Source organism: Salmo trutta, chromosome 17, assembly GCF_901001165.1.
Source record: "Salmo trutta chromosome 17, fSalTru1.1, whole genome shotgun sequence".
In the NCBI taxonomy this organism is placed as follows: Eukaryota; Metazoa; Chordata; class Actinopteri; order Salmoniformes; family Salmonidae; genus Salmo; species Salmo trutta.
The window spans coordinates 49544841-49558595 of NC_042973.1; the positions used below are offsets into that span (position 1 = coordinate 49544841).

General features: G+C 44.0%; 1 protein-coding gene across 1 annotated transcript in view; it reads left to right on the forward strand.

Moving 5' to 3' along the window:
* LOC115152343 (copine-8-like) overlaps window positions 1–13755 on the forward strand; it is a 57233-nt gene that overhangs the window by 13758 nt on the left and 29720 nt on the right. The window contains exons 2-4 of the mRNA XM_029697112.1: window positions 4449–4525; window positions 11498–11561; window positions 11898–12001. Of these exons, the coding sequence (XP_029552972.1) occupies window positions 4497–4525; window positions 11498–11561; window positions 11898–12001 (197 nt within the window). The 5' untranslated portion in view covers window positions 4449–4496. The remainder of the gene's footprint in view (window positions 1–4448; window positions 4526–11497; window positions 11562–11897; window positions 12002–13755) is intronic.

The window sequence follows — 13755 nt, forward strand, 5'->3', positions numbered from 1 at the left end:
GATGTTGAGATGTGTCTGTTACTTGAATTCTGTGAGGCATTTATTTGGGCTGCAATCTGAGTTTGTGACGACCCTCCCACTCTGTCTGCCGTATTTTCTCTCTTTGCTCTTGTTCCTTATTAGGATGCCGGTGGGCGGAGTTGGGAGGGTCGTCAGCTACATGGGAAACACCTGGGCTCGGGTGTGTCCCAGGATAAAGGCACCTCTTCCACATGCATTGGGGAGACTCTCTCCATGCAGACACCTTGTTGTTTTGGTTGTGCTAGTTATGGTATCTAATAAATATATATTTTTGATACTCCTTGTCTCCACGTTGTCTCCCTTTTGTTGCGAACTCTGAGCCGGTTCGTAACAAGTTGCAGTTAACTCTAATGAATTTATCCTCTGCAGCAGAAGTGACTCTGGGTCTTCCTTTCCTGTGGCGGTCCTCATGAGAGCCAGTTTCCTCATAGCGCCTGATGGTTTTTGCGACTGCTCTTGAAGAAACGTTCAAAGTTCTTAGTTTTCCGCATTGACTGACCTTCATGTCTTAAAGTGAACTGTCATTTCTCTTTGCTTATTTGAGCTGTTTTTGCCATAATATGGACTTGGTCTTTTACCAAATAGGACTATCTTCTGTATACCACCCCTACCTTGTCACAACACAACTGATTGGCTCAAACGCATTACAAAGGAAATCATTTCCACAAATTAATTTAACAAGACACACCTGTTAATTGAAATGCATTCCAGGTGACTACCTCATGAAGCTGGTTGAGAGAATTTCAAGAGTGTGCAAAGCAAATTCTACAATGTAGAAAATAGTACAAAATTAAGAAATACATTTGAATGAGTAGGTGTGTCTAAACTTTCGACTGGTACTGTATATTCTCGTTACCTCTCATTCACAGGTGTCCATTTCAATGCACTTGGGCGTACCTGGAACTACTACCACTCTCGTTGTCAGAGTCAGAGAATGCATTTGATATCATGGCTGCAAGGATTAGGATTCTTGGTCGTCCAATCGAGTGTAGCCCTGAAAAGGCTAAGGGCAATCTCCAAGTTCCAGAGCGACATTTCTTGCAAGTTGAAGGATCCCCCCCCGGACATGTGCCATGGCAGGAAGACGTGGTTAGGAGAGGACAACTCAACCCAAGGCCAAGCAGTCATGCAGAAAAGGCCTTTGTTTGAACTGCTCACACACACCCCTAGATGGACACAGACCCAGTTCTTTGTGTGCACTGTGAACCAAAGTACATTTGGCCTAAAATTTTGAGTTTTAATCTTGTTAATAAAATGGAACCTGATTCTATGATGTCTCAGTGAGCAGTAATTTAGATTAGATTGAACAACACCAAGTAGAAAGCCTGTGAAGTCTGTGGCACTTCTGTACATTGTCAGCACTTGCACTTGCTGTTCAAATAGAATGCATTGAAACACCTTGTATTGAGATGAAGAAATGCCAACAGAGCTTTTTCAGCACACAAAAATAAACCTTTATTCTTGCTTATGGGCTCTGAAAGTAAACCACAATACAAAAGTGTCTGAGAACAGACAAGTAAACAAGTGTCTATGGAATAAAATGTAAGTCAGTATAGTTACAAATATTTCTGAACAATATTACAGTGTCTGCTATGAACAGACATGTGAACAACAAAAGTGTCTATGGAATCAAATGAAAGTCTAGTGTCTGGCTCCAGAGATGTCAGAACAACAGAACAAGTTTATTTCACTGTGTTCCCAGTTGTTCGGTCCATGTCCACTTCTTGAAGTTATACACAATCTCATGCAGCTGGTGATCTAATTCCTGCCAGAGTTTTGGCGAGAGTTTATCCATGAAATCAGCTATAGGTGCCAGGGGTCCTGTGGAGAGGATGAGAAGAGGGGTGGGGAAATTAGGAGTGCCTGGAGAGCAGTGTGCATGGTGAGGCGAGGAGGAAAAAGGACAACAGAAGAGAGGAAAGGGGATCAGAGTAAAGGAGGAGTCTGAAAGTATTTGTATTTACCTCTGGGACAAGTCTTCAATCATTCGCAATGTGAGTGATGTGTTAAGTGCTGAGTCTGCAGGTCCTTTCTCCCTTCTTCTCACACCCCTGCTACTTCTGCTGCTGTTCTGTGGCATTGGTGAGGAGCAAGCCAGTGGAGTAGGTCTTGGAGGTGAGCCCAGGATAGAGCTTCCCAGATCCTGCATGGGGATTGTTTCTAATTCTGCACTGCAGCTCAGTGCGGGAGATGGGCTGGTGCCGATGACCAGTCAATACTGGGGGCAGATGTAGTGCTTGGGCCAGTCAATAGGCAGTGCTGGGGTGCAGAGAACAAAACCAGGTGCTCTCTCCATTCACTGGTGTTTGTGCCTTAAAAAAAAAAGTTTAGTACACATATCCAAACCATCCAAAACGATCAATGAACATCATATCAAATATCATTACCCGAGATCACAATAGACTATATAATGTTGCAAACGTCCTGGCCTAGCTTCTTATCTCTGTTCAAACGTTTGCACATTTTTGACTAGCTGGACCTTGCTACCAAACTTTGACTTCGGTGTTACCAATGTGGGAAGCTTATGATTTTCTTTCTGTGACAAAATGATTTTTGATCAAAAGTTGTAATGATCTTTAGTTTAGTTGGTTGGCTTGCTTTCACTGCACGAGTATGCTGCTAGGCTAGCTAGCAACTAGCCAGCCAAGTAGCTAGTACCAGAAGGCTAGCTATTGTTAGCAAAACATGGCTACTCTTTTCATCAACTACAATAGAAAATACAATATACCTCATCCTTTGGTGAAGACGGCATGTTGCTTTCAGTGTTCCCATGCTGCAACGTGCCGAAAAAACCAGCAGTAACATTTCTGGAGGAGCCTTTCCAACGACATCTCCACTGCTGCCCTTGTTTCTTTTCTTTGCCTTGAAAAACTTGTTGCGAAACCTACCCCACTTTTTCGAACAAGTAGTTTGTTCGGATCCCAGTGTCTCCTCAATCTCCCTACATGAATTTGCATTTACATGTTGGTCTTTATATAATGCACGGCTAGAATTGTAGTGGCGAAGATATTTCTGTACCTACTCGGTCAATCGATGCTCGAAGTTGTCGTTCACCATGTTGAATCCTCGCTGAGTTTCGGGCTGAACCTACAAGAAGAAGAAACTTGCGTGACCCCTACAGTTGACTAATCACGGACGAAGGGGCATAGACTTCGCCTTCCAAACTTTGGCTGGCCTTGAGAAAAATGTTTGATTGCCAGCACAGCTGACAAAGCCCTAGCTGAACACCAAAATGAACAAAATGTCATCATAATATATGCATAAACTGTTCCGAAGTGTTTCGGTTGGGAAGCATGCGCCCGCCTATAGCCTAGCTGAGACTAGGCCTATTCTCCGGTTCTGATGTGTACAAACCTGTCCCTCTTTGCCTCTACTGGAAAGCTCACCACCACCTTTAGCCCGTCCCACATATTAGTGACACCATAGTAAATAAAATATACACTGAAGAAGGGATGGCTGTTTTCCACACTCTCTCTTTCCAAAGAAGAGCAATGGGCCCAAGTTGCACGGTGGGACAAGGGGAGAGGAGTGATAAACACCGACAGGCAGAATAGATTCTGGGAGCAGCTTTCTGCCCGCTGGACCAAACACAGCTCATCTGTCAAGTGAATTTATTATACACAGAGCAGAACCAGGCTGGGCCCAGTAGCATAGTACAAGTCCTCACTCTTTTGAGTCTCAACACACTGAGTTTAATTTCATGGCCCCAGCCCAAAGAGCCTGTGCGAACAACATCATGCATACAAAACTAAACAATACTACCCTCTCTACTTGTGGGAGCCACCACACTATGTTGGGCAGAGAGAGAGAGACTCAAGACCCTCTGTCAAGTGTCAAATGGTAAAAGCTACATAGCTTTCACACCTTCCATGGCTTCACACTTTCCAGTTGGTTAGGGCATGACGGGGCGCCTACTGTACAAGACCATGTTGTAGGTTCGATTCTCACCTGGGAACAATGTGTTAACTGTATGTGTTATATGTGTTAACTCTGTGTTACCTGTAAGTCAGTGAGAACGAATGCATCTATAAAATTACCTTATTCATTATTAGGCTTTTTTCATCACGTATCAATGTCATTCTTCATCCCATATGCTCATAGGATTTAACAGAGAAGCTTTGCAAAAAATATTTAGTCAAAAAGTAAATATCCTAGGAAATTATCTTGGGCTGTGGCATGGTGGGGGCTAAGCCAGGCTAAACCAGGCTAAACCAGGGGAAGATTGGAAAGCATAGCTGGAATCAGGGTTACCTTTTTCCATTTGAACCTCCTTGATCTGCTCGCATAGCGTTTGTGCTCATTATGTTCTGAAAATTGTACAAAAAATGTATATCAAATGTGTTTTTTGTCGTCTATCTTTTGGGCCATTTCTCTCACACACTCTCACTCACTCTTTCTCATGTGCGTGTGCGTGTGTGTGTGTGTAGGACTTCCTGGGCCAGGCATTCTGTACCCTGGGGGAGGTGGTGGGCTCCATGGGAAGCTGCATGGAAAAACCTCTCATGTAAGTAATGTACTGTACCGTTCTGTCTACCCTTTACCCTATTGTTGCTATTTTTGGCCTATTTTGTCCTCATTATTAAAAGCCAGGCCCAAGATGCCACATAATTTACATGGTTTAAAGGGTTCTATTTTATTTGAAATGTTGCGTCGTTGGTATTCCATTGATGTACAGTATATTCCACATTGGGGCCAATATCACTGCAATTCCAGTCAATTAAGGAAATAGATTGATCATTAATAACATGATTCCCAATACACTACCCCACTTTGAGAACTCTTTGTTGTTGGCTATGCAAGGTTACCGCAAATTAATGTTGAGCATTAAAATAACCCTGTTTGTGCCTATTTAATGAAACTCAGTTGATGTACAATGCATTCGGAAAGTATTCAGACCCCTTGACTTTTTCCACATTTTGTTACATTACAGCCTTATTCTAAATTAGATTTTTTTTTATGTTCCTCATCAATCTACGTACAATACCCCATAATGAGAAACCAAAAACAGTTTTTTCGAAATTTTAGCAAATATATTAAAAAAATTAAACTGAAATATCACATTTACATAAGTGTTCAAATCCTTTACTCAGTACTTTGTTGAAGCACCTCTGGCAGCGATTACAGCATCGAGTCTTCTTTGGTATGACGCTACAAGCTTTGCACACCTGTATTTTGGGAGTTTGTCCCATTCTCTACAGATCCTCTTAATCTCTGTCATATTGGATGGGGAGCATTACTGCACAGCTATTTTCAGGTCTCTCCATAGATGTTCGATCGGGTTCAAGTCCGGGCTCTGGCTGGGCAACTCAAGGACATTCAGAGACTTCTCCCGAAGCCACTCCTGCGTTATCTTGGCTATGTGCTTATGGTCATTGTGCTGTTGGAAGGTGAACCTTCGCCCCAGTCTGAGGTCCTGAGTACTCTGGAGCAGGTTTTCATCAAGGATGTCTGTACTTTGCTCCATTCATCTTTGCCTCGAAACTGACTAGCCTCCCAGTCCCTGCCGCTGAAAAACATCCCCACAGCATGATGCTGCCACCACCATGCTTCACCGTAGCCAGATTTCCTCCAGACGTGATGCTTGGCATTCAGGCCAAAGAGTTCAATCTTGGTTTCATTAGACCAGAGAATCTTGTTTCTCATGGTCTATGAGTGTCTTTAGGTTCCTTTTGGCAAACTCCAAGCGGGCTGTCATGTATCTTTTACTGAGGAGTGGCTTCCGTCTGGGCAATCTACCATAAAGGCCTGATTGGTAGAGTGCTGCAGAGATGGTGTCCTTCTGGAAGGTTCTCCCATCTCCACAGAGGAACTCAAGAGCTCTGTCAGAGTGACCATCGAATTCTTGGTCACCTCCCTGACCAAGGTCCTTCTACCCCGATTGCTCAGTTTGGCCGGGCAGCCAGCTCTAGGAAGAGTCTTGGTGGTTCCTTGGTGGTTCCTTCTTCCATTGAAGAATGATGGAGGCCACTGTGTTCTTGGGAACCTTCAATGCTGCAGACATTTTTTGGTACCCTTTCCCAGATCTGTGCCTCCACACAATCCTGTCTCTGATCTCTACGGACAAATCCTTTGACCTCATGGCTTGGTTTTTGCTCTGACATGCACTGTCAACTGTGGGACCTTATATAGACAGGTGTGTGCATTTCCAAATCATGTACAATCAATTGAATTTACCACAGGTGGACGCCAATCAAGTTGTAGAAACATCTCAAAGATGATCAATGGAAACAGGAATCAACTGAGCTCAATTTCAAGTCTCATAGCAAAAGGTCTGAGTACTATGTAAATAAGATATTTCAGTTTTTCTATTTTAATATATTTGCAAACATTTCTTAAAACCTGTTTTCGCTTTGTCATTATGGGCTATTGTGTGTACATTGCTGAGGAAAAACATTGATTTAATACATTTTAGAAGAAGGCTGTAACGTAACAAAATGTGTTCTGAATACTTTTGAAATACAAATAGAACGTAAGAATTCACTTAGATGATGACAGTTCTCTTTCTCATGCAGAAATTTTTTTTATATACTGTATGGGATGCCAACAGTGTTGTTGTTGCCAGCTGCTGTTTTTTACACAATGGGATAAGGAGGGGCTCCACTTGCATGATGTTTCAGCATGTTTAAAAAATAACAAAGATGATTACAAATCCTCAAGTGAATTATTATCAAGTTAAAAATACACATGCGTTAATTTGGCAGCCATGTCGTTATGTTAATCTGTGTCATATTGAGGCATGATTTATCAAGGAGCCAGGAGTCTTATTGAAAATTCCTCAAATTGACTAGAGTTGAAATTGAACTGGAACTACAAATTAACATTAACCACAGTACTTTTACATTGAAGAGAACTTAAATGTTGATTAATATGCACTGTCACTGTCAACTAAATGTGATGAATAGTTTCCAACTGGGAAGTCTTACACAAATTGGAAGTGCAAATTTGTAAAAAAAATGTTTTAATAAAAGCATATGGCCGCTCTGGAAAACAAGACTACTATGGCCTGTGCTGTGCACTACAAACACTACAGGCTTTATCTTCAGTGATGTATTCCAGTATAATGTAACATACTGTTCAATATGGCCTGGTATTTTGAAGCAGATTTGTTACTGTTAGGAGCCCCTCTGTCACCTCCACTAATGGTTCCTCAGGGGGGTTTAAGTGCAAAGAGGAAAATGTGTCCCAAATGGCACCCTAATCCCTTTATAGTGCACTCCTTTTGACCTGGGCCAGTCGGGGTCTGGTCAAAAGTAGTGCACTATATAATGAATAGGGTGCTATTTGGGACACATACAATGTGTTGAATGTCCATTTATTTTCTGCCTGAGGCACTGAGAGCAGGGTGTGTTCTTCATGTGTGAACCGTGAGGGGTGGCCCTCACCCCACTGTGTGTGTGTGCCTGCCTGCCTGCCTGCCTGCCTGCCTGCCTGCCTGCCTGCCTGCCTGCCTGCCTGCCTGCCTGCCTGCCTGCCTGCCTGCCTGCCTGCCTGCCTGCGCGCGTGTCTGACTGAGTGTGTCTGACTGTTTGTGTGTGTCTGTGTGTATGCACGTGTGTGCATGTGGAGAATGTATGTACAGTATGAATCAATGGGTTGTCGCAGCTGAATGGGTCTGCAGAAGAATGACACAAGACGATGATATAAGAATGTGCCGCTGTTGTCGTCGAGTTATATAATCATCTCAGGCTACACTCATTGTGTGTGTGTGTGTGTGCGTGCGCACACGCACGTGCAGCTGGTCCACTGTATCTTAAAGTGGCACCTCTATTTACATGGAGACGGCCGAGTCAAAAGCGTGGCACTTGTGTTCAGTGGAGTGGAGGAAGATTTTACAAATAAAGAGCAGAGCAAAGGAGGAGCATATGTGCAGAACTAAACAATGCTGGCTATAGACAGATGGTCTTAGGAGGCACACCACAAACAGGCATTGAGATAAACACTTCTAATTTATCCTGATGATAATAATGACTGCCATGAACCTGTCATACAGCATATATTATACTATTACACATGACCAGTATACCCCTTTTTACATTGTCCTGTGATACCCACCCTACTGTGCTGGTCCAGATATTTTCTTTTCACTTAAAAATGGGAAGTTGAGCCAAAAAAGTATAGATTGTCCCTGTTCTAGACTATAGTTGAGAACGTACAGTTATGACTAACTGTTCCCTGAAGGTGGGAAACGAGGTACAACACAGCTATGGGGAGTTTTTGCACTACTGAAGAACATTTGAACCAATCCTGACAAGGCCAATGAACAGTGTGCCTCACCGGAAGCCACATGTGATAAACCCGAGGCACAGATAAGTTTGTTCCATTCGGTATCGCCCGCTGTTCATCGAGCCCAGAACTGGGCGGTGCGGGGCCGAACAGATGTTGTACCTCATTTCCCTCCTACAGGGAACATTAGTTATAGCCATAACTATACGTTCCCTTTCAGTCGGTCAACTCCGTACAACACAGCTATAGGGATATGAAATCACGCTCCATGCCAACCTTAGCGTACACGAAATGAAATGGCCCACGGCAGACCACCCAGAGTTCCAACCTGACAGGAAAGTCTGTTGGACCCAGGTATTGCGCAATCTGTGCGCTGCCTAATGACTCTCTCCCGTCCCAGACGTAAGCACACTGTGGGCTACACTGGGGCCAGTGACATGGTGCAGCTGTAGAACTTACGTATACTAAACAAGAGAGCTGCACAATCAATTCCAACATGGGAGGCAGGAATCACCAATGGCAGTACACTAGCTAGCTCACCTTGACGAGTCAGCTAACCTGTGGGTAGCACGCTATGCAGCACTGTTTAGCTAGCCTGATCCCGTCCGCATAAGACCTGATCGTCGACCATCTTTGGGACGAGAGGTAAACGTGTTTGACCGAGGCAGGTACAGGCAGCCTGGCATGCCCACTGACCCGGCCGCTTTCTCCCTTCAAGTCGCCTCCCTTAGCCGGTGATAGATCGCATAGCTACCGGGTTGAGCTAGGGCAGCTTTCGCATGCCTCAGCCCAGGGCTGACAAGATATTTGACAAGATATTTTATCCGACTAAATCCTCAAATCATCCTTGGGTCACGTAACTCATACCCAGCCGAGGTACGGGCACCCGTGACAGGAAGCCATAAGAGTTCCACACGTTTCCCAAAGTAACCTGCGCGCACCATGGACTAGGGGAACAGTGACAGCTGCGTGCAAGCCACTGTTACTATCACCGTCCCGTACTCAAGCTGACCCAAGCGGGGGCAGATGGAGCATGCACTGCGGCAAGACAGACAACAAAACGTGAGTATCTTTTTAATTTATTTAGACAAGGTCTTGAACCCGGCTTGTTAGCTTTCGTTGTTTTGGTTACATTACTCAGCCAATTAGCCAGGCTAAACACGCAGAAGAATAACTAACAGATTTAGCAGGAAAATCACGAAACCAGTTACCACGCTTTAACACACAATGTCCAGAAGGATGAGCACGTCCTCCTTAAAACGTGTTATGGCTTGGGGGCAGTATTTTGACATCTAGATGAGAAGCGTCCCCAAAGTAAACTGCCTGTTACTCAGGCCCAGAAGCTAGGATATGTATATAATTGGTAGATTTGGATAGAAAACACTCTAAAGTTTCCAAAACTGTTAAAATAATGTCTGTGAGTATAACAGAACTGATATGACAGGCGAAAACCTGAGGAAAATCCATCCAGGAAGTGGGATATTTTTGATGTGTGTAGTTTTCAATTGATTGCCTATAGAGTATGTGTTGGGTTAGGACCCAGATTGCAGTTCCTATGGCTTCCACTAGATGTCAACAGTCTTTAGACATTGTTTCAGGCTTGTTTTCTGAAAAATGAGGAAGAATGAGACCATTTTCTAAGTGGACTGTAGAATGAACCAGAGCTAGTTTGCGCGCGTGACCGATTGCGTGCCGTTCGTTCTTTTTCCTTTCTATTGAATACGCTATTGTCCGGTTGAAATATTATGGATTATTTAGACAATAGACAACCTGAGGATTAATTATAAACATCGTTTGACATGTTTCAACGAACTTTACCGGTACTATTAGGATGTATTCGTCTGCATGTTGTGACCGCCATTGAGCCAGTGGATTACTGAACAAAACGCGCCAACAAAACGGAGTTATTGGGAAATAAAGAGGGACTTTATCGAACAAAACGAACATTTATTGTGTAACAGGGACTCTTGTGACTGCAACTATATGAAGATCATCAAAGGTAAGTGATTAATTTGATCGCTATTTCTGACTTAAGTGACTCCTCTACTTGGCTTGAAAATGTTTGTATGCTTTTGTAAGCGGGGTGCTGTCCTCAGATAATCGCATGGTATGCTTTCGCCGTAAAGCCTTTTTGAAATCTGACACAGAGGCTGGATTAACAAGAAGTTAATCTTTAAGCCGATGCATAACACTTGTATCTTTTATGAATGTTTATTATGAGTATTTCTGTATTTTGAATTTGGCGCTCTGCAATTTCACCGGATGTTGTCGAGGTGGGTCGTTAGCCTGCGCCAGAGAGGTTAAGTGTGAGTGGTAAGTTGAAGTAAACCCTTGTATTTCGCGTTCCCATGTTTATTTTTAAAGAATATGTGAAATTGTTCTGCTCAGCTCGAGGTGAAGAGCAGAAGAATTGAAGGAATGAATTCGTGGCTTGGGTTTATCACCTGTGGAAGGCCGGACTTCAGGTGAGGCACGGTGTTCATTGGCCTTCTCAGGCGTGATTCTAACGTTCTTCAGTAGAGGGCGTTAGCGTGTGAACTCCCCATAGCTGTGTTGTACCGATTTGACTGACTGAAAGGGAACCATATCAACTGTGTAGATAATTTAATGGAAGAACTTGTATGAACTGCATAGTTAGTTCAGTGCCTTTCGTCTTCTTTATCCAGCCTTCTCTTTCCTATATCCTCTCTCTTTTACCCCCCCCCCCACCCACCCACCCACCCACCTCCCCTCCAGTGCCAAGGTTTTGTGCTCACTGCTCACCCAGTCAGTCCATTTCAGTGAGTGCTTCTCTCGTTGGGCCTCCGAGAGCCCCAGTTGCATTTCAAAGACTCACTTCAATTTGCCATCTATTTTCCTCCATGCATGTTATTGCATAATTCCAGCAACATTATATAGCTCTATTTAGCCAAATTAAAAACAATGTTGCTCTCTCTCTCTCCAGTCTAAATCAAGCCTTGGGGTTCTGGCATTCATTTGTCTATTTTTACTTGGTCAATTTCTTTCTGTTAACATTCTGCACAAAACGCTAGGCCTCATCTTTGTCAAGGAAGGTATTGACGATTGATGTATGACATGCTAGATGGACAAGTCATCATTGTAAATAAGAATTTGTTCTTAATTGACTTACCCGTATAAATAAAGGTGTCCTAAAATAAAATAGAAAAATGGACGGAGAGCCATGAACAACACACAAATGTACAGTAACGCTGCCAGAAGTGATGATTCTAGTCTCTCTTTTGTGTTTTAACAGTGGGATTCCAGGGAAGAAGTGTGGTACCATCAAAGTGAGAGCAGAGGAGCTGAGCAATTGCAGGGTGAGTGGTTTTTGTGTGTAAAAAAAACTGCAGCGATTGTAAGTGTTCCCCTTTTAATGAACAGTCATCATGAAAATGGAACAGCTTTAGCATTTTCAGCAGTGGCTATTCAGTCATACATATCCACATACTCTACATGGGAGCACAACAATGACTTCTTGCCTTTTTTCCTACAAATAATTCACTAAATACTAAGGGACCCAGTCAATCAAAACAGGTCATGAAATGTAAAAGAATTAGAACGGGATAAAAGCAAACAGAGAATAATTACTATTTTCCCAGTCTGCGGTTTTTATTGTCTGTCTGTTCCATCTATCTGTAACCTGTTCTCTTTAGGAGTCAGTGATGCTGCAATTCTGTGGGAACAAGTTGGACAAGAAAGACTTCTTTGGGAAATCGGATCCTTTTCTGGTCTTCTACCGCAGTAACGAAGACGGATCGTAAGTCGTCACAACAAGCGTTCATTTATTATTACATACAAAATCTAATTAAAACTTTATTTATTCACAACCACAAATCATGTTTGTTTACATACAGTATACTGTACTATGTGATGGGTGGCAGGTAGCCTATCGGTTAAGAGCATTGGGCCACTAACCGAAAGGTCACTGGTTCGAATCACCGAGCTGCCAAGATGGAAAAATCTGCCATTGAGCAAGACAGTTAACCCCCCACAACAACTGCTCCCTGGGTGCCGATGACGTGGTCATCGATTTAAGGCAGCCCCCCACAACTCTGATTCAGGGGGTTGAGTTAAATGCGGAAGACACATTTCGGTTGAATGCATTCAAACAGACAAAGTGTAAATACAGGACTAAGATTGAATCCTACTACACCAGCTCTGACGCTCGTCGGATGTGGCAGGGCTTGCAAAATATTACGGACTACAAAGGGAAACCCAGCCGCGAGCTGCCCAGTGACACAAGTCAACCAGACAAGCTAAATGACTTCTATGTGCGCTTCGAGACAAGCAACACTGAAACATGCATGAGAGCAGCAGCTGTTGCGGATGACTGTGTGATCACGCTCGCCGTAGCCGATCTGAGTAAGACCTTTAAACAGGTCAACATTCACATGGCCGCAGAGCCAGACGGATTACCAGGACGTGTACTCCGAGCATGACCAACTGGCAAGTGTCTTCACTGACCTTTTTATTACCTGTCCCTGGCCGAGTTTGTAATACCTACATGTTTCAAGCAGACCACCATACTCCCTGTGCCCAAAAACACTAAGGTAACCTGCCTAAATGACTACCGACCCATAGCACTCACGTCTATAGCCATGAAGTGCTTTGAAAGGCTGGTCATGGCTTACATCAATACCATCATCCCTGAAACCCTAGACCCACTCCAATTTGCATACTGCCCCAACATATCCACAGGTGACACAATCTCTGTTGCACTCAACACTGCCTTTTCCCACCTGGATAGAAGGAATACCTATGTGAGAATGCTGTTCATTGACTACATCTCAGCGTTTAACACCAACGTACCCACAAAGCTCATCAATAAGCTAAGGAACCTGGGACTTAACACCTCCCTCTGCAACTGGATCCTGGACTTCCTGACGGGCCGCCCCCAGGTGGTAAGGGTAGGCAACAACATCATCTGCCATGCTGATCCTCAACCCAGGGACCCATCAGGGGTGTGTGCTTAGCCCCCTCCTGTACTGCCTGTTCACCCATGACTGCGTGGCCAAGCATGACTCTAACACCATCATTAAGTTTGCCGACAACACAACGTTGGTAGGCCTGATCACTGACAACGATGAGATAGCCTATAGGGAGGAGGTCAGAGACCTGGAAGTGTGGTGCCAGGACAACAACCTCTCCCTCAACGTGATCAAGACAAAGGAGATGATTGTGGAATACAGGAAAACGAGGGCCGAGCACGCCCCCATTCTCATTGACGAGGCTGTAGTGAAGCAGGTTGAGAGCTTCAAGTTCCTTGGTGTCCACATCACCAACAAACTATCATGGTCCAAACACACCAAGACAGTCATGAAGAGGGCACGACAACGCCTATTCCCCCTCAGGAGACTGAAAAGATTTGGCATGGGTCCTCAGATCCTTCTAAAATTCTACAGCTGCACCATCGAGAGCAGAGGGTAGTGCGTATGGCCCAGTACATCACTGGGGCCAAGCTTCCTGCCACCCAGGACCTCTATACCAGGCGGTGGCATAGGAAAGGCCCTA